The 27,814-nt window shown below is 43.3% G+C and overlaps 1 protein-coding gene across 9 annotated transcripts in view; it reads left to right on the forward strand.

The window, feature by feature from the left end:
- The first annotated feature begins 435 nt into the window (after positions 1–435).
- LOC119054423 (zinc finger protein 271-like) overlaps positions 436–27,814 on the forward strand; it is a 43,126-nt gene continuing 15,747 nt past the window's right edge. Inside the window, exons 1-4 of one of the 9 annotated variants that reach the window (XM_053655721.1) lie at positions 436–537; positions 1,611–1,659; positions 7,131–7,257; positions 12,560–14,698. In XM_053655721.1, coding sequence (XP_053511696.1) covers positions 1,645–1,659; positions 7,131–7,257; positions 12,560–14,698 — 2,281 coding nt within the window. In that variant the 5' untranslated portion in view covers positions 436–537; positions 1,611–1,644. Of the gene's footprint in view, positions 542–1,610; positions 1,660–7,130; positions 7,258–12,559; positions 14,699–25,449; positions 25,550–26,645; positions 27,269–27,427; positions 27,471–27,814 lie in introns of those variants that run through there. The other 8 variants (XM_037152312.2, XM_037152313.2, XM_053655720.1 and 5 more) reach the window with 8 other exon arrangements.

Consider the following 27,814-nt stretch of genomic DNA (forward strand, 5'->3'; position numbering starts at 1 on the left):
GGGGAAAAAATGGAAGAATTGTAATAGCATAATCAATAACCTATATTTAAAATAAGAACCCTGGCTGGTGTAGCTCAGTGAATTGAGCGCAGGCCTGCACACCAAAGGGTTGCTGGTTCCATTCCAAGTCAGGGCACATGTCTGGGTTATGGGCCAGGTCCCCAGTTGGAGACACATGAGAGACAGCCATATATTGATGTTTCTCTTCCTCTCTTTCTCCTCTTTCCCTCTCTCTAAATAAATAAACAAAATCTTTAAAAAAAAGAGAAAGAGAAACAAAAAAATAGCCTCTAAGGACAAAAAGGAATCAACCATCATGCATTTTTTGAAAGTGGCAACGCAAAGTAAGCAATACCTTTTTGTGGATTCTGGGAAGTGTAGTCCAGAAGCGCCAGGCTATCCACTTCCGCCGTGCGAGGGAGGAGCTCTGGCGGTTGTTCCGGTCCAGGATTTTGAGCGCGGCGTTAGAGCAGAGTCCAGTCCCAGGATTTTTCTTCAGGAGAGCGAGGCGCCCGACTGGTCAATATCTTCTAGAAAGTGAGTGAGTGTGGAACCTCCGCTCTCTTACTAGCTGGGCCTCGCAGGTGCGGTCTGGCTCTCAGGGAAGAGGAAGTGCGGAAGGCATTTTTGCGTTGGGTCGGCTGATGGGTTGGGGACGGGCAGGGGTCGCGGTTCCAGGTTTGAGGGTCTGTTGGTGCTAGGGTTCCATTGAGTTTTCACGCCTGCTGGCTTCTAGTGACATGATCTTTTCTTTTTTAAGATTTAGTTTATTCATTTTTAGAGAGGAAGGGGGGACGAAGGAGAGGAACAGAAACATCCGTGTGTGGTTGCCTGTCCAGCGCCCCCTTCTTGGGGACCTGGCCCGCAACCCAGGCTCTCTGACTGGGAAGGAAACACCCTTTGAGGGTACTTTTTTTTCCCCCCTTAAGATTTTATTTATTTATCTTTAGAGGGGAAGGGAAGGACAGAGGGAGAGAAATATCAGTGTATGGTTGCTTCTCCTGCATCCCCTGCTGGGAACTGCTGGGAACTACTGGGAACTGGCCTGCAACCCAGGCATGTGCTCTGACTGGGAATGGCACCGGGTTCGCAGGCCCGCGCTCAGTCCACTGAGCTACACCAGCCAGGGCCAGGAAACACCCTTTGATTTGCAGGGCAGCACTTAATCCGCTGAGCCACACCAGCTGGGGCAGAGATACTATGTTTGTACAGTCATTTAATTTCACTGTTTGCCTTTCCAGAGTCGAGGTAGTTGTAATATCACCAGACAGATGGGCCAGAGTCTGCCTTCTGCTAGTTGATAGTGTGTGGTTCTTCTTAAAAATTTTATTTACTTATTTTCAGAGAGAGGGGAAGGGAGGGAGAAGGAGAGGGAGAGAAACATTTTTGTGCGGAAGAAACAATCCTCTGAGACCTCCTGACTTGGAGCGTAGACATTTGCCCTGACTGGGGATCAAACCTGCCACCTGTTGGTTTGTATGACGCCCAATCACTGAGCCAAACTGACTGGGCGCTATAGGGGTCTTTCTTAAAAATTAACACAGAGCAGCCAATAGTGCCAAGGCCCGGTCTCATGTCCTCTCTGTCGTTTGCCACTCCTGTCTTTCCAGGACGCTTGGACTTCCTCAGAAGGAGCAGGAGAAAATGACCAAGTTCCAGGTGGGTGGAGTTTTGACTTTTAATCTATTTTTTAGTTTTTCATTCTGTTACAGTTGTTCCAGTAACTTTTTCTGATTTTTACCTGTTAAAATCTGTTCTCAGACATTAGACACATCTTTTTTCTCTTCCATGCGAAGGATAAAAAACCGGTTTTTATTGTGTGCCTGTTAGTAGCTTTTGTAGTTGTTGTACGTTTGTTTTTGTCTTTAAGTTTTATTTTTAGTTTTGTTTTTGTTTAATCCTGTTCATTTCACAAGTACTAGGGCAGAAATTCCAAGATGTCAGAAAAGTTTTAAAAGCCACATTATCCTACCACTAAGTCAGCTGGTTTCCCCATATTATATTTTATATACTTACAATGACAGTATATGTTTGCTTTTCAATCTTTTTTTCCCCCTTAGTGTTATCACTTGAGTCTTTGGTGATTCACCATTCTTGTATGTACTTTGTTATGCAAATTGCTTGCCCAGTCCAAAGAAGGAAACAAGAGCACTGGCTGTGTAAGACAAGGGTTTATTAGGCCTTGAAGTACAACACCTGGCTGGCTGGTGAAATCACGTGAACCCAGGCTTTCCCAGCACAGGGGTAAATAGAGTACAGAAAAGAAAGCAGACAGGGTATGCAGGCTGTTTGCTTGCAAGCTGAGTGAGATCAAAGCGCTGGCTGTTTTCTATGTTGTCGTTTATACTCTGGGCCAACATTCCAAAACAATTTCTTGGCCAGAGAGCTGGCCAGGCTCACAAGGTCCCACAGTTGACCTTCACTGTGTTCCACAGGGTGGGAAGTGGGGTTGGAGCTTGGGGAGGGGGCCCTGTTTCCACAACTATGTGTTGTCTCAGGACGGTTTCTATTTTTGTGCAGCTTCAGCAGCTACACACAAGCATATGTATCACTGTGCCTGTGAATAAATTTTGTTTTGAGTCATCAAAGTTTTGCATGGGCTTTTAAAAATGAAATATAATTTACTTATTAAAATTACACATCTTAGGTGGAAAGTCAGTGCTAGAGGTATATCCTGTTTTAAAAGTTGAAGAATTGCATTAACCCACCACCCAAAACCAAAAATAGAACATTTCTATTACCCCTCAAAGTTCTCTCATGTACCTTTCAAGTCAGTTTCCTCCTCAGGGAAAGCATCTGCTGTTCTGATCTGTCATCACATGATCAGTTGACTTATTTTCAAAGTAAATATAAGTAACAAATTTGTATAGTATGTAACCTTGTATCTGTCTTCTCTCACTTGGCACAGTGTTTTCAAGATCGGTCTATGTTGTGTGTATCAATGTGTTGTCTCTTTATTGTTGACTTGTATTTCATTCTGTGACTATATGACAGCCAACTTTTGGAAGGACAGACAAAATTTTCCTTTTGAAGGATGTTTGGGTTGTTTTACAGCTTTTGACTGTTATACATAAAGGTCCTGTGAGTGGCATTCTTGTACAGGTCTTATTGTGGACGTGTGTTTTCATGTCACTTGGGTGAACATCTACAAGTGAAATGACTCAGCTTGTAGGGTAGTTATGTAAACTACATTTGGACAAATGTAAACAGTTGTCCAAAGGGGTGGTACCATTATACAGCCCCCCACAGCGTCTGAGAGTTTCAGTTGCTCCACGTCTTTCCATTGTTTGATGTAGATCTTTTTTATTTCATTGGCTGTAAGGAATTGACATTCCACTGTGATTATAATTTATATTTTCCAAATAAAAATGATGTTGGATACTTTGTCATGTGCGTTTTCACCATCTGTATATCCTTTTTGAAGTTTGTTGAAGTCACTTGCCCATTTTAAACATGGACTTCTTTCCCTGGCTGGTGCTGAGTGGATTCAGTGCTGTCCTTCGGGTCATTCTAGCTGGTTCTATTGCCAGTCAGGGCACATTCCTGGTTTGCAGGCCAGTGCCCCAGTAGGGGGGGTGTGAGAGGCAACCACACATTGATGTTTCCCTCCTTCTCTCCCTCTCTCTAAATATAAATAAATAAAAATCTTTAAAATAAATTTTTAGAATAGCCTCAGTCTGTCAGGAATAGGAGACCACAAAGAGGGACAGTGCAGGAACCATGAGATGACACAGACGCTAATTATCTGATAAGGACATTTTCTTAATGTATCACATACATAACATGAAATTTACCACATTAATTGCTTTTAAGTGTACCATTCAGTGTCATTAAGTACATTGACATTGTGTGAATTCTCAACACACGTCCAGAACTCTTTTCACATTCCTGAACTCTGTACCCATTACAGGTAACTTCTATTCCCCCTGTCCCTAGTGCCTTACAACCACCATTTTACTTTGTTTCTCTATGTACTTGACTATTCTAGGTACCTCATATAAGTGGAATTACATACCTCATCCTTTTCTGACTAGCTCATTTCAGTTGGCATAATGTCTTCAGGTTCACCCATCTGACAAGGGTTTATTTTACTTATTATTTTATTGTATTTCATTATTTTTTTGTTATTGTATTTTTTTAGAGAGAGGGGAAGGGAGAAGGAATGAGAGACAGGGAAACATTGATGCTCAAGAGAAACGTCAGTGTGTGGTTGTCCCTTGCAGGCCCCCAACCAGGGACCTAGCTGGCAACTCGGGCATGCACCCGGACCAAACATCGAACCAGCCACCTTTATGTTCACAGGCAGGCATTCAAACCACTGAGTCACACCAGCCAGGACATTTTAAAATTTTCTTTTAATCCTCACCTGAGCCTATGATTTTATTTATCTTAGAGAAGGAAAGGGATGGAGGGAGAAAGAGAGAGAGGGTGAGAGAGAAGCACTGATCTGCTTCCTGTTGCCTCCTGAATGCACCCTGACAGGGGAGTGAACCCACAACCTCTTGGTGTATGGGAGGACACTCCAAACAGCTGAGCCATCCAGCAAGGGCATCTGAGAAGGATTTTAAAGCAGCCATTCTAAACATCTTTCTGCAACCACCTACAGACATGAAATGAAAACTAGAAAATCTTAGGAGAGAAAAAGAAAATCTGAAGTAGAACCAAATGGGAATTTTAGAACTGAAAAATAAAGTAAATGAAATTGAAAAAACTAAAACAATGGACTCAACAGCAGAATGAAGGGAAAGAGGAAAGACGTTGAAGATAGACTAATAGAGAAAAACGGACTGAGAAAAACTAATTGGGACCTCAGGTATCCATGGAAATATAACAAGGGGTCCAATATTCCTGTTCTATGGGTCCTAGAAGGACAGGAGAAAGAGGGTTGGAGTGAAAATGTTCTTGAAGAAATATGCTGGAAAATAGCCATAACTTGGAAGAGAAATAAACCTACAGATTTCTGAAACTAAGTGGACTCTGGGTGGAGGAAACCCAAAACAATTATACCAATACATTGTACTGTTAAACTTCTGAAAACTAACAAGAAAGAAGAAATCTTGAAAGCAATAAGGGAAAAACAATTTAAGTGACATTGAATTTCTTATCAGAAAGGAGAGTATTTTTCAAGTGCTGAACGAAAAGCACCTTCAACTTGGAATTCTCTGTCCAGTAAGAATATCCTTTGGGAATAAAGGGGAAATCAGGGCATTTATAAATGAAGGAAATCAAGTGTATTTGTCACTAGGGGACTTGTGCTAAAAGAATAGCTAAAGGAACGAAGCAAAAATAATAGCATTTTCTGATGTATTTTTTAGATATTTTTATTTCTTTTAGTGAGCGGAGAAGGGACAAAGGAGAGGAACATCGATCTGTGAGACATGTTGATCTCTTGCATTTAAGACTTACAAGTGGGATAAGATAAAGGCACTTAAAGAGAAGTAAGGTTTCTACTTTTCATTGGAACTGGGAACATAACAACAATAGACTGTTAAGTTACTTGTAAGTAGTGTAATAATTATAGCAACCACTAAAATTATACAAAGATATCCTCTAAGATATTGTATATAAATCAAAATGCAATTTTAAAAATGGTCAAGTAACATGCAGGAAGATAGGGGAAAAGAAAGGAAAAAAAGCAAAACGACAGACTGAAATCCTAACATAAGTAATTCATTAAATGTAAATGGCCTAAATACTGTGGTTTGAATTGTGATTAAGAAATATAACCCAACTGGCACTGGCCAGTGTGGTTTGGATGGAGCATTGTCCTACCCCTAAAGGTTGCAAGTTTGATTCGTGGTCAGGGCACATATTCAGGTTGTCAGTTCAGTCCCAAGTCAACCTGCATACAGGAGGCAACTGATGGATGTTTTCTCTCTTACATTGATGTTGTCCTTTCTTCCCGCCCCTTCTCTCTCTCTCGCTATCTCTCAAAGCAATGGATAAAGTGTCCTCGGATTAAGACACAAATAAAGTGACCAACAATAGATAATTAGAAACTCACATTAAATATAAGGACATAAGCATGTTAAAAATAAAAGGGAAAATGATGTCTCATGCAAACATGAAAAGAAAGTAAACGTGACTAAATTAATACACAAATGTAATGCCACTGGTACCATACCAATCGTATTGAGAACAGCTGACACTCATCGAGGACCTCCTGTGTGCCAGGTGTATAGACTCTCAGGCAGTGCCGTGCAGCAGAACTTCTGCCGTGATTGACATGTTGTCTGTTGTGCTGTGTAATGTGGTAGCCACAGGCCATATGTGGCTCTGGAGCATTTGAAATGTTCCACTGCAGCTGTGGGAGAGAATTTGTTATTTTATGTAATGTTAACCTTATATTTCCATAGCCACATGTGAGTACTGGCTTCTGCATTGGACAGGACAGTTATTGTAACTTTATGTCTGTTCATTCATTGGTAGGTGTAAGTATTTTCTGTGATGAGCAGCATCACACAGATGAGGAAATAGATGAAGGGGTTTTTGGTCTAAGATCGTGCAGCTTGGGAGAGGCACACACACAGCTTTAGGATTTAAACTCAAGTATTCTGGCAGGGAAATAAGCCACTTTGACACTTTGAATGCTCTCATAAATAGTGTCACAGACAGGCGGTATGTGCCTTGAGAGCATAGAGGGCCAATGTCATAACTCCTCAGGAGAGGTGACCTATTGTTTTGTCAAATTTTAACAAAGTGACTGTACCCAGGCTCAGTGAATGCAGGAGTGAGAAAGGAAGGATGAAAACTACCAGACCCTGTTGGGAGTAAATGGACCTAACGATTCTGGAACAATTTGGTAGAATTGATCAGCATGTAGAGTGTATAGCCCCCCGTGATTCAAGAGTTCCAGTTCCAGGGTCCCTACTGTAGGAATACCCACAAATGACACCAAGTGAGGTCTGCAGGAATTATTCTTTAATTGCACATACTTTAATGGTACTATAGAAGATTAATGTATGAAGTTGACACACTGGGTTGGGAACAGGAGGACACTACCTAAGGGAGACTCAAGCCCCTCAGCATCCAGAGTAACTTCCCACCAATCGTCCCTGCCCACTCAGTGCTGCCCTTATCCCAGTGGAGGGTGGTTGTGACATTGAGGTCGACTGTGTTTGGTGTTGTAGGAGGCTGTGACGTTCAAGGACGTGGCTGTGGTCTTCACAGAGGAGGAGCTGGGGCTGCTGGACCCTTCCCAGAGGATGCTGTACCGAGATGTGACCCTGGAGAACCTCAGGAACCTGGTGTCTGTGGGTGAGGACAGGTGCCCCCTCTACCTGAATGTCAGCTCATAAGAGTGTGACAAGAATGAAATTCTTTTCATTATGTTTTATTGATTGTCCTATTCCAGTTGTCCCAGTTTTTCTCCCTTTCCCCCCTCTACCAAGCACCACCACTCTCTCAGGGTATTCATATCATTGTTTACATATCTGGGTCATGTGTAAAGGAAAGGTTCTACTCCTTTCCTGTACTGTACTTTACATCCCCATGGCTATTCTGTAAGTACCTATTTGCACCCTGTACTGGGGGCCAGGCCCACAACGCAGGCATTTGCCCAAGACCAGGAATGGAATTTTCAGCCCCCTGATTTGCAGGCTGGCACTTAATCCACTGAACCATACCAGCCAGGGGTACCAGCCAGGGCTATTTAATTTGTTTTTTAGATTCAGTTTTTGATTGATAATGTAGCTTTTGCCTTTTTATTCATAGTTTTGATCTTTTAATTCCCCTTAACATTTTGTATAAGAGTGGCTTGGTGATGATGAACTCCTTTAATTTCTTCTCAGAGAAGCTCTTTATCTGCCCCTCATTTCTAAATAATGTCTTTTTGCTGGGTAGAGCAATCTTCGCTGTAGTTTTTTGGTTTTTATGACTGAATATTCCTTGACAATCCCACACAGCCTGACAAGTTTCTTTTGAGAAACCAGCTGAAAGTCTTATGGGAATTCCCCTGTAGGCAGCTTAACTGCTTTTCTCTTGCTGCTTTTAAGATTCTTTCTTTGTTTTTAACCTTTGGTATTTTAATATAGGATGTTCTTGGAGGGGGCCTCTTCACTTCCATTTTGTTTGTCCAGGAAACTGTTTCCTGGACTTGCATGTCTATATCCCTCACCAAATTAGGGAAGTTTACTTCCCTTTTTTTTTACAAATAGATTTCAAATTTCTTGGTCTTTCTCTTCTCTTTCTGGCACCCCTGTGACAGAAATATTTGAATGCTTGAAGTTGTCCTAGAGGCTCCTTATGTTATCCCCCTTTTTTTGGATATCTTTCTCATCTTCTTCTGATTGATTCTGTTTTGCTTCCTTATGTTCCAAATCATTGACTTGATTCTTAGCTTCTTCCACTCTATTGTAGTTTCCGTATAAATTGTTCTTTATTCAATTAATGTGTCCTTTGTTTCTGCCTGGATTTTTTTATGCTGTTGAGGTCCTCACTAAGTTTCTTAAGCATCCTTATAACCAGTGTTTTCAGCGGTGCATCTGCTAGTTTGCTTATCTCCATTTCGTTTGGTTTTTTTGTGTGTGAAGTTTTGACCTGTTCATTCATTTGGGCCATGTTTCTTTGTCTCCTCATTTTGGCAGCCTCCTTGTGTTTCTTTCTATGCATTAGGTTGATCTGCTGTGACTCCCTGTCCTAGTATTATGGCCTATGCAGTAGGTGTCCTTTAGGGTCCAGTAGCACAGCCCACCTTATCACCCAAGCTGGCTACTTGAGATGCACCCTTCATGAGGGCTGAGTACACCCTAGTCTTGTAGTTGAGCCTTGGTTGCTATTGCGGGTCAATGGCAGGGATTTACCCAGGCAGTCATCTCCAAGGATTGGCTATGACCACTAACCACCAACATCTGCATTCGTGGAGTACCAGCTATTTAAGGCAGGGTGTTGGTGTTCCCACATGGTCTGTAGTTGTGCACTTGGTGTGCTGGCTCCAGGGTTTCCCAAGTGGTGTAGGCCAAGGTCAGTCCCCACCTGTGTTTTACCAGGAGCCACCCTGCCTAATCTATAGAGCAAACTGAGGTGGCTGCTACTTGTGCTGGTCTTGGAGACTCCGAGGCTGTGAATTTAGGGTGGCTGGTGCTGTGCCTGAGACTCTTAGCAAAAAGTACTGGGGCTAGGGGCTCACTGAAGCTAGTAATTGCTTATTTGAATGTATTTATGAAGTTGTGAAGCATGAGCCAAGACAAGCCATTCACATGGAAGAGTTACTGTTAACAGTTGTAAGTTGGGAGGGAGAGAGGCTCTAGGGATCTCCAGGTGGGCCAAACAGTATTAGATTGATGGAGTCTAAGATACGGTACCTGCCTGCTGCCTCCATGGCCCTCCCCACCTTTCTGTCAGGGGAAAAGCTGTCCCCCAGCTGTTGCCTTGGTGACAGATACTTCCATTTGTCCCTCTATTCCACTGATGCCTTCGTGTCTGCTACCCTGCTGGTGGATCTCAGGAAGTTCATCTGAGTAAGGTCATTTGTGGGTTCTTTAAGAGGAGCTGATTGGGGATCCAGCAGTTTTTTTCACCAACTCAATCCCTGGTAGGTTTTGCAGATAGAAGTTATGGGGACTGATTTTCCTGGCAGAGGAACCCTGGGCAGGGGCGCCTAGTATAGGAGTGGGAATCCTCACTCCCAAGATTGCCCTCCTAATCATTTCATACCACCCGTGTGGTTGTGGATGGTGTCTTTTTCTCATCTCCACCCCTTCTGCCACTCTGGATAGATGTGGTTTCTTTAATTTGTAGTTGTCAGACTTCCATTCAACTCGATTTCTGATGATTCTGAGTAATGTTTGTTTTCTGACTTAGTTGTAACTTTGTAAGAGGTTGTAAGAAGAGACAAGGTGTGTTTCCCTGTGCCGCCATCTTGACTGTAGTTCCCAGGAGTATTTTGATTTTGCATGTTTCAGAGTTTTGGGCTCTTGAAATATGTCCCCAAACCTGGAGATGTACATGACCTAATTCCTGTTGGATTTATTATCTTTACCTTGGCTGGTTTTTGGAAATTGCACTTGCAATATCTTGGTGGTAAAATAGGTTGGTAAGTTACATCATTATTGTACAGAATAAAATAGAGTAAATTTCCTTGTATGAACTGCAGTCATACAACCAAAATAGTGTGTAAATAAGTAAAGGATGCTCATTTGATCACCTGTTGTATTCATAACAGCAGGTCTCAGTCAGAATTTGGAGAAATACTCCTTAGAGCACGTAAGGGTTATAGTAATGGAATTCAAATTTTTTTTAATGTATCCAGCAATTATTTTTTATAGGATATCACTCCTTCAAATTGGATAGGATATTACACTTGGGAATAAAGGAGAAGCTTTAGATGACAGAGACAGACCCTAAGGAGGTGGATGTTCAGTTGAGAAGCAAACAGCTCTAAGCTGTACTGTCCTTCCTGGCACCAGGGTGGCCTCCCCTGGCCCAAGCCTCCAGCTTTCATGTCTCTACCTACTCCCAACAGCTTCTCACTGCCTCCTGCTTGTGCGTGTGCCTTCCTGTCAGCTGTTCTTCAACAGCAGGCAGGTCAGGTCACTTCTCTGTTTGCCTTTGCAGGATGTGCCTTTCCACTAATACAGTCCCACATCCTTTGGGTGCCCCTCAGGGTCCTGCCTGATCTGGCCACCCATGCCCTGTCTGGTTGGGTTTCCTGTCATGAGCCTGGAATTACCTGATGAGGGATGTTTTGTCTTTTTGAACAAGTATTTCATTTTGGAATTTTGGGCCACCTTGTTATTGAAATATATACGAAAAACTGCAGTACACCTTCTTGAATTTTCAGGCAGTAAAGCGACTTTATATTTCATTTCTCTTTATTGAAGTAACATTTACAGACACTCATTGTTAGCATGCCATTTGCTGAGTCATGACTAGTGGATGAACTCTGTAATTCACACCCCTCAGAAAACTGAATAAATCTTATAGCATTGTACCTACATGTCCCTTCGTGAAAGTTCTTTTGGCAACATCTGAACAGCCCCAGATTTTGTGTGTTCTCTCTTCATCTCTGCCCTTTTCGCTTGTCATGAATATCCTTGCGGCCTTGTTAATAGTGCACAGATGCTCACACTACAGAGTTTCTTCTCCATCCAGGACTCCTATAAACAACTGATCTAGAGAGTGATGTTCTGTGAGTCTCACTGTGTTCAATCCTTTTGGACACAGCCGATAAGAGGAGGAAAAAACCAGTGTAACTGAACAATTATTTGAGAACATCGTTACCCACATGATGAACGGCTGCCCTAATTATACTTTTTATGGTACTTGCAGCAGCTATCTCTACTTGTATAACAAACTACTCTTAAACTTAGCAGCTTCCAAGAAGAAGCATATATTTATACTTCTGTGAGTCAGGAATCTGGAGGCAGCTTAGCTGGGTGATTGTGGATCAGGATCTCATCAAGTTGATGTCAAGGAGTCCAGGAGAGCATCAGGTCTTTGAAGGCTTAATGGGACTGAAGTATTGGCTTCCAGGATGGACTCATTTACACGGGTGTTGGCAGAAGGCCTCAGTTCCTTGTCAGTGGGCCTGTCCCGTGGGCTTCCTGGCTGTCCTCAAAGTATGGCATGGCAGCTGGTTTCTTCCATGCAAGAGAGTGGAAGGCAGAAACCACAATATCTTATATGATATAACCTTGGAAGTGATGTATTATCACTTCTAGAGATTTTTCAAAATCTTCCCAGGAGGATGCGTTTATTGATTTTAGGGAGAGAGAGGGAAATATGATTGTGTTGCCTCTAGTATGTGCCCTGAGTGGAGATCGAACCCACAGCCTCTTGGTGTATGGGATGATGCTACAACCAGTGGAGCCACCTGGCAAGGGCTCTTTTGCCATATTCTGTTGGCTTCACACACTTATCTTCATACATTGCAGGAAGGTATTTGATACCATATGGACATCTGAAGGCAGGATCATTGGGGACCATTGTGTATGGTGGTTACCACGGCATCTTCTCATATGTGCAAATGCATACCTAGTGTTCAAAACCTGGAAGATGTTGTTAGTCATTGATCTTCATCAGAACATTCAGTCAAACTAAATTTCAGCAATTATCACGGGACGTTTTACTCACATAAGATGTGTCCGTCATGGGTATGAGTTTTCTAATTTGTACTTAGAACATTAAACATTTTCCTGAGAGCATCACGTTGTCTGTAGTCATGTATTTCTACTTTTGACCTCATACATAAGTCTTGGTATAGCTCCAAACGAGTCACCTTAACACTGAGTGGACAGGAGCCTACTCATCACTTCTTTGATTCTTTAGGCATGAGAAAGCCTGTGGAGAAAGCCAAGCTGTCTCCCTGAGTGATTGATTGACCTGTGAAATATTTATTATGTCTGAGAAGCCATTTGCTCATCCTACTTGTCACGTTTTTTGTGTTTTTTTTTTAATTTTTATTTAGTTATTTTTCAAGTACAGTGTTCTGTTTGTTTCTCCAATCCCAGCCCACCCGGCCCATGCACCCCACCTCCCTCCCATTTCCACCCCCCTTAGTTTTTGTCCATGTGTCCTTTATACTTGTTTCTCTACGTTTTTATTTTTCCTATCTTTCCAGGACACTGGAACCAAAATAAGATAGAAAGTCTTCATGAAGTTGCATTGAGTTACCTTTTACTTGAAAACCTTGTGTGCTGGAGAATATGGGAACAACTTCTGAGTAAGTTAACCCGAAGTCAAGATTTGATAATAAACCTGCGAAGCAAGGTTTTGGATTTGCAAAAAGAAGGTGATTCCTTCTGTCACTTGTGCACAGGAGAATATACTCAGGACTCCGGAGATGAGAAATATATAATAAAGCTCCAAGGGGAAGTTCAGTGTTTCAATAGTATAAGAAACGAAGAGTTTCCCATGAAGACCATCCAAAATTGCCCAAAGAAAATGTATCTGAGAGAGTCACAGAATGATCAGAGTAGGTGTCAGGAAGGTGACGGCAGTTGTAAAGTGTGCAAGTGTGAGCACTGTGTTGGGAGATGGATCTCTGGTCTCCACAGTGATAATCAGGAATTGTGGGAAGGTGAGACTTCTTATGGCCATAAGAATTGTGGGAAAGACTTCATGCAGGAATCATTCCAGCATACTGTCGTTCACTCAGAAGAGCACACCTCTTCCAGAAATGGAAAAGGCATCAGCCTTAGCCCCAGACTTGAGCTTCATCAGCAATTGCACCTGGAAGCAAAACCTCACATACATAGTGAGTTTGGGGAGAGTGAGAGTTCTACATCGGAGCTCTGCAGTCATCAAAGTGTTCACACAGAAGAGAAATACAAAAGGAGTGATGAATGTGATGAGGACGTCAGTCATAGTTCACATCAGCAAATTGATCGGCGAAGCCACATTGGGGAGAAACACTACAAATATGCCCTTTATGGGAAAAGCATCAGTTACAGTTTATATCTTCAATATCATCAGCGAGTTCACAGTGGACAGGAACTTTACCAATGTACCATTTGTGGCAAGAGTTGCAATTGTGTGTGCAGTCCTCAGGCTTATCAGCGAATCCACACTGGAGAGAAGATCAACAAATGTGCTCAGTGTGGGAAGAGCTTCAGTCGGAAATCAAACCTTCAAGTTCACCAGCGAGTCCACACTGGAGAGAAACCCTACAGATGTGCTGTGTGCGGGAAGAGCTTCAGTCAGAACACTAATCTTCAAGCTCATCAGCAAGTCCACACTGGAGAGAAACCCTACAAATGTACTGTGTGTGGGAAGAACTTCAAACGTAATTCATACCTTCAAGTTCATCAGCGAAACCACACTGCAGAGAAACCCTGCAAATGTGGTGTATGTGGGAAGAGCTTCCGTCAGAACTCTAGTCTTCAAGCTCATCAGCGAGTGCACACTGGAGAGAAACCCTACAAATGTGCAGTGTGTGGGAAGAGCTTCAATCGGAGTTCATACCTTCAAGTTCATCACCGAAAGCACATTGGAGAGAAATGCTACAAATGTGCCGTGTGTGGGAAAAGCTTCAATCATTCCTCCAAACTTCAATATCATCAGCGAATGCACAGTGGAGAGAAAATCAACAAATGTTCTGAGTGTGGGAAGAGCTTCAGTTATACCTCCACTCTTCAAGTTCATATGCGAGTTCACACTGGAGAGAAACCGTACAAATGTGTTGTGTGTGGGAAAAGTTTCAGTCAGAGTTCACATCTTCAAGTTCATCAGCGAGTTCACACTGGAGTAAAACCCTACAAATGTGCTGTGTGTGGGAAGAGCTTCAGTCACACCTCCAGTCTTCATACTCATCAGCGAGTCCACACAGGAGAGAAACCCTACAAATGTGCAGTGTGTGGGAAGAGCTTCAGTAGGCGTTCATGTCTTAAAGTTCATCAACGAGTTCACACTGGAGAGAAACCCTACAAATGTTCTGTGTGTGGGAAGAGCTTCAGTCATACCTTCAGTCTTCATTCCCATCAGCGAGTTCACACTGGAGAGAAACCCCACAAATGTGCTGTGTGTGGGAAGAGCTTCGGTCACACCTCCAGTCTTCATGCTCATCAGCGAGTTCACACTGGAGAGAAACCCCACAAATGTGCTGTGTGTGGTAAGACCTTCAGTCGGAGTTCAAAACTTCAAGTTCATCAGCGAGTCCACACTGGAGAGAAACCCTACAAATGTGGTGTGTGTGGGAGGAGCTTCAGTCAGAACACTAATCTTCAAGCTCATCAGCGAGTGCACACTGGAGAGAAACCCTAGAAATGTGTTGTGTGGGAAGAGCTTCAGTCAGAGTTCACGTCTTAATGTTCATCAATAAGTCCATGGTGGAAAGAAGTCTAACCGTATAAGTGGGCTGATTGTGGTTAGAGCTTCAGTTGGACCTTAGGAATTCAAGTTTATCAGGAGATCCACATATAGAAAGAGTATAAGTGTAGCAAATCTGATAAAATCTTCACCCAGGTTTCAAGTCTTCCAGGTGATCATAGAGTCCATACCGGGTAGAAAGTATACAGATGTTTCATTTCCCTTAAAGGGGGAATTTCCCTTTATTAAGAATTTATAGCTGCAGGTTAATGAGAGAATACGTAATATTGGTAAGCCCATCATTCCTGATGGGTGTGTGATAAAAGTGTTCTTCAGAGCTTAGATTTCTAACTTCCATCAGAGAACCTACACAGAAGAGAGTATCTATAAAATGTGTATTAAGAACCCAGCATGAGCTTAGTTTTCTACAGTCATCTGAATTCCTTTGGAAAAAACCTCCATCTTATAATACCAATGTGGTCAGTGTTCCGGCTGACTTCAAACTGTGCCATTTCTTCAGAAAATGTACAACAGAGAAACCCTATGAGAGCAGTATTATGAGTTTCTCAGAACCTTCACACTCTCTAAAGTCTACACAGGAGAGGCTTTAAAGTAAAGACCACCAGGACTTTAACAAAGGTAGATTGATGGATCTGACAAAATTTATAACCAGAAGAATATCACATTTCTCGAAGCAGGAATTTGTTGTAGACCGCTCTGCCTGGTTCTAGGAATTGTAACTCTACCCCTTGTGGCTAAGGGCGAGGGACTACCTCTGGAGTTCTAGCCGCAGAAGACAAGGCTTGTCTCTGGTAGCAAATGCTGCCTCAGTTTCCTCTCCCTGCCCCCAAAGCTTGGTCGGAAGTCAATGATGGGTAAGACCCCTCACAGAGGAGGAGTAACCTAAGCCAGACTCGATCACTTGGAAAGTTTTCATGGAAGGACTCGGGGAGCTGCATCAAAGAGGGAGCAGTGGACTCTCGCCACCCACCTCCACTTTGACAAAGCCTGAGACCCTATGTCCTCTAGGAGAAGTGCTTCCTGGCTCTAATCCCCTTAAGCCTGAATACCTGATGGGGAGGGGTGCAGCTCCTTGCCTTGCTAGAGAGTGGGGGGGGGGGAACCTGGCATCACAAAGACTTGCTGATAAACCTGTGAAATCTGCTCTAAGAGTGCTTTCGTTCATATGTTAATGGTTTGAGCTGGAAACCCTAAAAATTCTTCTCTTCCTGATAGATTCTGACTCACTCTAAGCCCTCAGATTTCTTTGAAATGTTATCTACTGTTTGATCCTTGCTGCCCTGTATTCCTGTGTATTACAAGTCAATAAAACCCCCTGGAGGAGGGAGCTCAAGGCCTTTTTCCCCTGAGAAACCGGCCACTGCCCACAGCCTTTTTCCTCTGGGAAAATGGCCACCTCTCCTCCCCAAGCAGATGACATCATGTCTCAGTCATATTTACTCTCATCTGTGGTGGCTGGGGGCACTTGCGAGGAAAGTCGCCTCTACACTTGACTGCTGAATGACCATGACAGCAAACTAGAGCCTACGAAATAATAGGTGCCTGGAAATGTCACACATGAGGAAGAGGAAAAGCTATAAAAAATGGTGTAACTATATAAAAATCCTCATGAACCAAACTTCAATTAGTAATAATAAATTATAGTAGGAAAATTATTTTTGTAAGAAACTTAAAACTGGCCCTGGCTGGTATACCTCAGTGGATTGAGCGTGGGCCTGTGAACCAAAGGATCATGGTTCAATTCCTGGTCCGGGTACATGCTTGGGTTGCGGGCCAGTTCCCAGGGAGGATGTACAGAAGGCAAACATACATTGATATTTCTCTCCCTCTCTCCTTCCCTTCACCTCTGAAGATAAATAAATAATTTTTTTTTAAAAAGAGAAAAGAAACTTAAAACTTAAGAAGCCCTGGCTGGTGTGGCTTAGTGGATTCAGCGCTGGCTGGCACAGCAAAGGGTCACCACTTTGATTCCCAGTCTAGGATACATGCGTGGATTGTGGGCGAGGTTTGCAGTAGGGGGCGTGTGAGAGACAACCACATGTATGTTTGTCTCCCTGTTATTCTCCCTCCCTCTCTAAAAAATAAGACTTTAAGAAAAATGAAGATTTTATTTCATTTTTAAAGAGGGGAAGGGAGTAATAAAGAAAAGGAGAGGAACATTGATTCGTTTTCTCCCTCATGTAGGCCAATTTGGGAATGAATGCATAACTGGCCATCTTTCCATCTGAGGACCACACCCAGCCAATTGAGTCACATCTGTCAGGTGAAGGGAAAGGGGCTTAAAAATGAGGCTTTGTGTTTTGCTGCTTTTCGACTGGATGCATTATAAGTTGATGTAAATGTTTATGTGCTTACAACTTCACAAATGCTGGAGGGGTTCCCCAACAGGGAAAGCTGCAATGGAGAGAGTCAGGGCCACAGCTCCCTGGGATTGTGCTGCCTGTGCAGAAAATACTTAAACTCTTAGTTATAGAAACAGGAGATGTCTGTATAACTGATTATTTTTGCTGATTCCCTGGGAATAAACAGAGGCAACGTGACTACAGAGTCCATCTACACATGGAGACGCAGTTTTTATTTTCAAGGTTTTATTTTATTTTTAGACACGGAGGTAGGGAGGAAAAGCATGAGAGGAAACATCAGTATGTTACTGCCTCTCATGTACCCCCTGTTTGAGACCTGGCCGACTACCCACACATGTGCCCTAAATGGGTATTGAACAGCCAGTTTTTTGGTTGGCGGGCCAATATTCAATGCACTGAGCCACACCATGCAGCGTCACTTTTGGAGTTTTTTTTGTTTTTGTTTTTTAAAGATTTTATTTATCTTTAGAGGGGAAGGGAAGGAGAGAGGGAGAGAAACATCAATGTATGGTTGCCTTTCATGCATCCCCTGCTGGGAACTGGCCTGCAGGGAACCAGCCTGCAACCCGGGTATGTGCCCTGACTGGGAATCGAACCTCAATTGTCTGGTTCGCAGGCCCGCGCTCAATCCACTGAGCTAAACCAGCCAGGGCTACTTTTGGAGTTTTTAAAAGCAGTTTTTAGTTGCTACTGAACTTGTGGAAAAACAGGTGGCTGCCTCTTAGCCATTTGTGTGTGTCTAGCATGTTTTTCCTTAAAATTTCTTTTGTAGTTATAATGGACATGCAATATTATATTAGTTTCAGGTGTGCAGCACAGTCATTAGATATGTATATAGCTTTTGACGTGATCTGCTAGTAAGTCCCGTGCCCACCTGGCACCATGCGTAGTTACTGCAATATTGACTATATTCCCTGTGCTGCACTTTCCATCTGGGTGACTGTGTTGTGTCTTTGAACCAGGGACACAGCTGTCTGGCAGGTTGCACCTCTTTTTGCAATTCCGGCATCACAGACTCTAGTTGTCTGAACCTGTGTTTAAGCTGACCCCCAGATTCTTCCTGAGCTGCTTAAGTCCCCCCTCATGCTGTGCTGAATTGCCGTGGGGTGGGATGCCCCCCTGAAGAAAGCGGCCCAAACAATGTCAGTGCTGCAGATTTAGCTCCCACTTTTGGGTGCATATGTGGAGGAAATGAAAACATTACCAAAGAGATACCTTATACCCTCATGTTCACTGCAGCATTGTTCACTGGAGCCAAGAAATGGAAACGACTTCAGTGTCTGTCATGGATCAAGACGTGGTTTGTATACACAATGGGATGGTATTCAGCCCCGAGAAAGAAGGAAATTCTGCCATTTGCAACAACGTGATACTGGCCTTGTGCTAGGTGAGATAAGACAGAGGCAAATACCTTATGATGTCTCTTTATGTGGAATTTTTTTTTAGAGGCCTAAAAGATTAATGGTGGTTACCAGGAAGTTGGGGAAATGGGAGAGGCATTTAAGGGCACAAACTTGTGACTACTAGGTAAGTAAGTCCTGGAGACCTGCTGCATGGTATAGGGATTATAGACAAAACTTTGAAAACATTCAGTTTGCTAAGAAGCTACACCTTAATTATTACAACACTAGAAGAAATTGTGAGATGACACAGCAGTGCTAAGTGAATAATGCAAATCATGGTAAGAAATAAATCAATATGCTGTACCCCTTCAACAAAATGTCATATGTCAAATAGAGCTCCGAGAACAGTGGAAAAATAACGCATCATGGATGCAGCTGGGTTCTGTGGGTCCCCTGGAAGCACCCCAGAAAAGGGCTTATCGTCTGATGAACCCTCTGAAACAGCTGGTGGATACTGTCAACACAGAGACTGGTTGCATGTCTAACTTGGGAGCGCTGTCTGTCAAATCAAAACACACTTGGACATTAATAGGGGGAGACTGCATTAAAAAAGATGTGTGTTAGGGAGGATGCTCCCATTTCAGAATCTGCAGGTGTCTCAGCTTGAACCAGAATGTGCTTTTCTTTCATAAGGCAGGATAAGAAGGGCTAGCAGGGAATGTGTGGGAGAGAAGGTGGGGAGGAGGAGGCAGCCAAGCAGGGCTTCAGCAGGAAATGTCTGCTGTCTGCAATGTCATGCCAGGAATGTCCTCAAGGTGCTTGAGAACAGTGGGTAAGGTCAGAGGCCCAGAAGAAGTGCTCAGAAAGTGAAACTGCTGCTGTCCAAGTCCTCTGACCTAGGAACCACCATTGTCAGCTGGACCACACCTCCCCTGTGCAGTCGTGGGTTGGTTCATTCTTCCATTCATTGTGCATTCTGCCCTTCATAGGTTTGAGGGACTGGCCATAGGAAGGCAAGGAAGAATTCATCACCTCTCAGGCAACACAGAAGGCTAATGAATAAAATATCCCTGGAAAATGACTGAAGGTTCTCGGAGAGAACACCTGAAGAGGGTTTTGAAGGACAGGTAAACGTTCTCTAGGAACAGGGTGGTCCTGGCTGGTGTTGTTCAGCGGGTTGAGCACTAGTGTGTACCAAAAGGTCAGCAGTTTGATTCCTAGTCAGGGCACATGCCAGGTGCGCAGCCCAGGTCCCCAGTAGAGGGCGCACAAGAGGCAACCACACATTGATGTTTCTGTCCCTCTCTCCCTCACTTCCCTTCTCTCTAAAAATAAATAAAATTCTAAATAAGATAAAATGCTAACTCAGAAATCAGCTTGCCAAATGTGGATTGTATCCTTTTCATCGTATGTCTTGAGAACTAAACTTTCACAGTTTTAAAGAATTACAAGAAAAGGACATATGCCACAGAGACTTTATGTGGACTGGTATGAGCAAACTTCAGTATCAAATGCCCTTGCTTCTGAGATAATACATGATAATATAGGTAAGTATTGCCTCAATTTCGTACTTCTAGAACCTTAGGACTTAAATTTTTCGCACTTTAAACTTTAGGGCTTCTAAAAATCAGTCAAATGCATATTTTTCTCCGAAATGGATCTGCAATATTGTACACTGTAGACCACGTATTAGGCCACAAATCACATCCTAAAAAATTTTTAAAAATCACAAAAAATATATGAAAAAAATCATACAAAATATATGAACAAATTATCTTTTATTTTTAAGGTTTTATTTATTTCTCTTTAGAGGGGAAGGGAACGAGAGAGGGAGGGAAATATCAATGTATGGTTGCCCATCCTGCATCCCCTGCTGGGAACTGGCCTGCAACCCAGGCACCTGCCCTGACTGAGAATTGAACTGCGATCTGTGGGTTGGCAGGCCTGCACTCAATCCACTGAGCTACACCAGCCAGGGCTATATGAACAAATTATACAAACCATATAAAGTATTCTGAACTGAATGGAATGAAATCACCAATAAGATGAGAAATATAAATATCAAATATTGTATACCAATTTTTGACTCGCATCCAACTTAGGAAGTAAGCAACCACTTGTAGTGATTAGCATGAAAAAAAATTGTCCCTCAGTGTCTGCCATTTTTAATCTTCCTGTGACTGCCTTTTGTTGCCAAGTTCAGTACAGAGGAGCACTGGCTGGTTCAGACAGGTCTCGTCTCTAAGAGAACATGAACACATCTCTTTTCAGGAATGTTTTTCCAATTTTTGGGGTCATGTTTGTACCCAAACACCCATATGTTTTAGATGAATCAATAATTCACAAATACGTGCAATTAAAAGCCAATGGAGCTAGCAAAAAAGTTATAGGGGAATTGTAAAAGACTTTGAGATGAAAAATAGGCCCACAGTGGTAAGGAAAGCTCTCAACACTACGTTTTTCTCATAAACAATGGTTCATCTTACAATTTACTGAGCCTGGAAGGTGGGGCAGATATTGCCATGGTGAGGCGGGAGCCAGCCTAGGAGGAACTCTGGGACTGCAATGCTTTACTGGCCAGCATCTCTCATCCTGGTGTCCAGGAAATGCCTTTTATCACTTAGAAGAAATAAACTGAAACAGGAGGAGGAAGGAGACATGTCTCACAGGTTATCTCGGCAATTCTGAGCCTGGTTTGTTAATATTGCCCGCAGTTCCAACATCACAGCAAACACTACCTTAGCAAGAAAGAAGGCAAGTTCTTGAAATTCTGTGTAGCATTTCCACTATCTGGGAAAGAAAGCCTTGAAACTGCTTTCATCCCAGGGCCTGGAATGCAGGAGAGGGTCCCCTGTGCCCAAGAATTGCATAAAACAACTTTGGTTAATCATCTACAGAAAGAGCCCTTAAATAACTTTGCAAAGTGCCCCAATTTTAATTAACTGCATTCCATCACATATCTTTTATAAAAGATGAAGAAATGGAGTCTGGGGGAAGATAAGGATTTGGGCTAACAGACCCTCACACATAACTTTGGTTTGTTTGGGTAGTCACATTCCCCCAGGAAAGCTGGCACCACATTTACCTATTAACTTTTTTTCCTCCTATCCCACAAATGATATAAGTCCTCAGAACAGGATGTGCTCACGTCCCCTCCCTCCCTCCCTTCCTGCCTTCCTCCCTCTTCCTCTCTCGGTTTGCAGGAGCTTTAGGCTCTTGGGCCCCTGGGCCTCTGGCCCGCATCCTCAGGCTGCCCTGGGCCTTGCCACCCTGGTTTTCACTGGTCTTACTTCACTACCCTGCTTTGTCCTGAAACTTTTCCTCTCAACCGCAACTCTACCCAGTCTTCTTTTCTTCCATGACAATGAATACACACTAATAGGTGGAATAATCTGCAATCCTTTACGTGCATTAGCAATAAGAACCAGTCTCTCCCGTGAACAGTGGTTCTTCTGGCAGTTCCTGCACCCCTAACCTTCAAGTCACCACCATTGCTTGCTCCTGGCTGTCCTGGGGTTGGCTCTGCTTCATTTTATCCTCCACTCTGGCTGGAGCCCAGTGTGCTCCACTGATCCCGATGTAATTGTAATGTGATTATAACAGAAACCAGTACGTCCAGGGAAAACCCACCTCCATTGTCACTCCACTTCTTTTCCTTGAAACTTCTTAACAGGTGCATATAATTTACATTCTTTTTCAATTTATAAAAAAAAAAATCCTCACTTGAGGCTCTGCTTATTGATAGAGAGGGGAGGGGAGGAAGAGCAGGAGAGAAACACCACTGTGAGAGAAACAGTGTTTAGTTACCTATCCTACGTGTCTCAGCTGGGTCAAACCTGCAACCTAGGCTTGTGCCCTGATAAGGAAACTGGCCCAGGGCAAGAATGTCCTTTTTCTAACTGATCAGTCTTCCTCGTTGTCTGTCTCTGCTGCTCCCTCTCACTTTCTCCCTTCTTCCTTCCCTTGTTCTGTTTTTGAAATTTACCTAGTTGTTGCTATACCAATTAATGAAATTTTTCTTCATTCCCCACTACTTTGCAGTACCACTTTAAAAGAAAATCAGTAATCTATACATAATCAGAGGTATGTCTTGTCTCTCAATCCACTTTGGTATATGTTTCAGTACTTTCACCAGTACCACAGGACTCTTGTTACCATAACTTTGAAGTGAGGCTTGGTATTTTGTAGAAGGCGTCTTCTAGTCCTGTCTTCTTTTCGGGTGTCTTGGAAGCTTCCAGGAGACACAACCAGAACCACCCATATAGTATTTGTAAAGACATGAATAAAATTGAGCCTCTACTTGGTTTACAAAAAAATATGGATGACATATTCATGGACAACATGAATGAAACTGGACCGCATTTAGTTAAATGAAATGAGCCAGACAAAGACAAATACTGGTGATACAGGGTACAGCCAAGGTTGCCCCAAATAGGCATTTGTAAATCGGGTCCAAAACACTGGGTATCCAAACTAAGCACTGGAACACATGGAGTAGGGCCAGTGAGCTGTTTTGCATAGCAGCACTTTTGCAACTCATCTCAAGCATGGACATTTAACATATGTATAACTTTTAACTGATTTCATGGATGTGTTAAATAGCTGTGGGCTCCTTTTGAGCCAGGGAAATGGGAGTTACTTCAACTATGACTTAACCTGGAAGCAACACCCCCTGGTTACAGTGCCTGTGTGAGAGCTTGGAGATGATTAGCTCCATGGCAGGGGGCCTCACCTGCGCAGACTTACTAGGGCAGTCCAGAAAACCTGGAACATTTCAGGAATGCTGGTGGCAGTAGCAGACTGTCGGGAGAAGTCGGAAATGGGACTGCAGAGGAAGGTTGCCACTGGGATTTGCACTGGGATTTTAACTTGTGTGCAGCAGACCTGTGGAGTAGGGACCATCCAGTTTTCAGGTTCTGCCTTTTGCCACTTGGCTTAGGAAGCAGAAGAGACCTTGCTGGGAAGAAAAGGGGTAAAAAGACGCTTGCTGGTGGGTCATGAGAATGTGCCACGTGGTTTTGGATTTACTGGAGATCACCACTGCCACACAGCTGATGGTACTAGGCACCAATGGAGGCTGGCCAGCCCCGTGTGGATTAATGGAAAGAACTGACAGGCTACCTTAGTTACAGTGTTCCATTTCTTTTCCTGAGATATAGTACCCCAGACTGGGCAGAGATGGGAGGAAGGACTGACTGTGTGTTTGTGGGTATTCTAAGGGACTTTGGAATCTCAGTGAAGACATTAAGTCATTACTCTTAAGCTTCTGTAACTTTTGAGTAAGTCATTCCTTTCTTTTTCACCAGTTTCTGACATTTCAAACTATAATTCTCTGGTGGCAAGCAAGGTGAACTTAGTACAGGGGGACCCCAGGGGAAGGGGTGGGGTCCATTTGGTAAGAGTATTTTGGGGTCCCCCCCATGGATTCATTGTGTAACAATACTGCATGGTAGAATTATATGTGGAATCTAAGAAAAAAGTGGAAGTCACAGAAATAGACTAGAATGGTGGTCATTGCCTGGAGGATGGAGGGATGGGGGAAATGGGGAGAGATTGGTTGAATGATATGGTCCTGCAATTATAAGGTGATTAAGGTTGAGGAATCACCTTATAGCATGGTTACTGTAGTTCAAATTTTCTGAGGAAGTAGATTCTTGTTTCTTTCCATAAAAAAAGTTCCCAATTTGAAGCAATATAGGTGTTAAATAATTACATTGTGGGGATCCTTTCACAATGTACTTACTACACATATTTCAAGTCATCACATACACTTTATATGTATTACAACTTTGTATTTGTCAACTCTACCTCAGGAAAGCTGAACATAATTTGTTGAGCTCTGACTGCTGCAGCTCAGTGGCTTGGGCGGTGCCTGGAGACCAAACTTGTTCAACCTGACGTTGGAGCATGCAGCTGGTGGCATAAGGCCCACAGATTGCTGTTTCTCCCCCACACCAATGTTTCTCCCTTTATCCCTCTATTCCTCTCTCCAAAAATAAAGAAATAAAATATTTTTTAGACTGTTGACTTTTTTACAGTTCTTTCGGCAGGATCCTCTACTTCCACATCTACGTTTTAAACAATCATAGCTCATTTCAACCACCTCGTAAAAAAGTAAAATACCTTATTTATGATGTCAAGAGCAAAATGGATGTAATGATGATATGTTTGTTCACAGGTGCACTAAAGAAAGAAACATTTTGAACATTTGTCCTAGGGTTTTCTAAGTTACGGTTATTTCCTTCATTTGGCAGAAAACTAATTTCAAAAATCAGCATTTAGCACTGGAAGGAAAATGAGAAACTTTTGGTATTTTGTGGGTTGAGGAATGGTTACTTTTCCTTTTTTTGTGTTTTCCCATTTCAGAATGAATAACCGACACAAAATAAACTATCACATGGTCGATAGATTCAGGCACAAGTAGCCTAAAAAACACAGCAGCATCAAAACTTTCAGAGCCCTGGCTGGTGTAGCTCAGTGGATTGAGTGCAGGCCTATGAAGCAAAGGATCGTGGTTGGATTCCCAGTCAGGACACATGCCTGGCTTGCAGGCCAGTACCCAGTGGGGGACACATGAGCGGCAACCACACATTGATATTTCTCTCCTTCCCTTCCCCTCTCTCTTAAAATAAATAAATAAAAATTTTTTTTTTAATTAAAAAAAACGACTTTTGGGTGGTCTGTTGGTCTTTTTGTTGTATACAACCACATTTACTTTTGAATCACACTGCGTGATCCTTAAAAAAAATTTTTTTAAGGTAGCCGGAGGAAGAAGGAAAAGTAAAGAGAAGAGGGGAGGTTTCGTGCTAATAGTGTTTTAGGACTGAACGGAACCAGTACAATTTTTATTTATTTATTTTTTTGAAAGTGGCAACGGGAATAAGCGCTACCTTTTCGAGAATTCTGGGAAGTGTAGTCTGGAAGCTGCGGGCAGTCTGCGCCACTTCCGCTGTGGGAGGGAGGAGCTCTAGCGGTTCTTCCGGTCGGGGGTTCTAAGGAAGTTTCTGGACCCTTGTACAGTCCCAGCGTTTTCCGGCAGGAGAGCGGGGCGCCTGACCAGTAACTTCTAGAGAGTGAGTGAGTGCAGAATCCCCGCTTTGTTTCTAGCTTGCCTGGACTTGAGACCCGTAGGTGCGGTCTAGCGGTCGCGGAGGAGAAAGGGCCGAAGACATCTTAGGGTTTGGTAGGCTAGTGGCGTTAGGAACGGGCAGGGCTTGCTATTCTAGGTTGGAGGGTCTGTCGGTGCTAGGATTCCGTTGGGTTTTCAGGCGTGCCGGCTTCTAGTGATATAATCTTTTCTCTTTTTTAGGATTTAATTAGTTTAGTTTTAGGGAGGGAGGGAGGAAGAGAGGGACCAAACATCCGTGTGTGGTTACCTCAGGAGCGCCCCCTTACTACTGGAGACTTGTCCCGCAATCCAGGCGAGTGCTCCGACTGGGAGAAGCCAGCCTTTGATTTGCAGGGCAGCCCTCAATCCAGTGAGCCACACCAGCCTGGCCAGAGATATTACCGTATTTTTCGGACTGTAAGACGCACCGTCCCGCAAGTTAAGAGGAAAGCGGGGGTGCATCTTACAGTCCGAATATAGCTTACCTGACTCACTGTGGAGTGGGGGCCGGGGGATCGGGGTACTGGAGGCAGGAGAAGGGTCTCTGCTGCTGGTAGCCAGTGGTTGCACGAGTGGGGTAAAGCTGCGGGCCCTGGGCTGAGAGGAGGGTTCGTTCCTGCGGTGCAAAGCAAGGGAGGCACGAGCTGAGTTCCTGCTTTGGCGTACTGTAGTGCTAGGGAGGAGGGTACAGGCTGTGTGGGCAGGTAAGGAGTAGAAAGCTTGCAGCTCCAGTACGCGCCTCCATCACGTTACTGGTATGTCCCCCATTAACATTAACCTTGGCAAATTCCACTGCAGGGCCATCTGTCAATGTGACCCTGCAGCTGTCGCAAAATTACAACTCCCATCATGCTTGTACAGTTTGGGATGATGGGAGCTGTAATTTGGCAATAGCTGCTGAGGTGCACAGGTTGTGCAAAACTGCTGTCCCCATACAAGAGCATTGCACAACCTGTGACTCTCCCTCATAACAGTAGGTCATCCACTGAGTTCTCAGCTACAGTGCCCCCATAACTATGAAGGAGACAGTGCTGACAGTTCTGTCATTACTGTATTTTGTTGTAGAAAGATACGATAGCATTCTGTAGTCTCCTGCCGAATCTACCGCAGTTGTGGAAAGATGTCAAAGAAGAAAAGGATTTCATATAAAATCCCTTTTAAACTGGAGGTAGTGAAGTACGCCAAAGAACATGGGAACAGAGCAGCGGAGAGACACTTTGGGCCACCTCCAACTGAAAAAATGATAAGGGAATGGAGGAAACAGGAGGATCAACTGCAAAAAATGGACAAAACGAAACGGTGTTTTCGTGGACATGCTGCAAAGTGGCCACAGTTAGAAGTGCATATGAAAGAGTGGATCACACATCACAGGAACCAGGGCTTTTCAGTATCTACAAAAATGATCATATATGAAGCCAAACGTCTTGCTGCAGACAAAGGCATTAAGGACTTCACTGGATCACCATCATGGTGCCACAGATTTATGAAGAGATGCGGCCTTGCTATGCGCACCCAAACTGGGATTGCACAAAAAATGCCTATAGAATATGAGTCCAAGTTTGTGTCTTTTCACAAATCTGTACTGGATGCAAGAAAGAAAAACGGATTTACAATAAGCCAGATTGGGAACATGGATGAAGTCCCGTTAACCTTTGATGTTCCATCAAACAAGACTGTTGATGTGAAAGGTGCCCAAACCATAACCATGAAAACCTCAGGGCATGATAAAACACACTAATGGGGTTTTTTTTTAAACTCATAATGGAAATACTGTTATTTATGTTATTAAATATTTTACCACGTTTTTTGGTTCAAAAATTTTCCTATTTTCCTCCTCTAAAACCTAGGTGCGTCTTATGGTCTGGTGCATCTTATAGTCCGAAAAATACGGTATGTTTGTAGAGTTAATTTCTCTGTTTGTTTCTTCCAGAGTGGAGTTACTTGTAATGTCACGAGACAGGTGGGCTAGAGTATGCCTTCAGCTGGTTGGCAGTGTGTGGTTGTCTTTGTGTGTTTTTTTTAGTGATATATATATATATATATTTTTTAAAAAAGACTATTTATTTTTAGAGGGGAAGGGAAAAAGAGAGGGAGAGAAATATCAATGTATAGTTGCCTTTCCTGCGTCCTCTACGAAGAACTGGCCTGCAACCTAGGCATGTGCCCTGACTGGAAATCTAACCGGGATCCCTTAGTTCCCAGGCCCGTGCTCAATCCACTGAGCTACACCAGCC

Source organism: Artibeus jamaicensis, unplaced genomic scaffold, assembly GCF_021234435.1.
Source record: "Artibeus jamaicensis isolate MK-2021 breed Jamaican fruit bat unplaced genomic scaffold, CSHL_Jam_final scaffold_11, whole genome shotgun sequence".
In the NCBI taxonomy this organism is placed as follows: domain Eukaryota; kingdom Metazoa; phylum Chordata; class Mammalia; order Chiroptera; family Phyllostomidae; genus Artibeus; species Artibeus jamaicensis.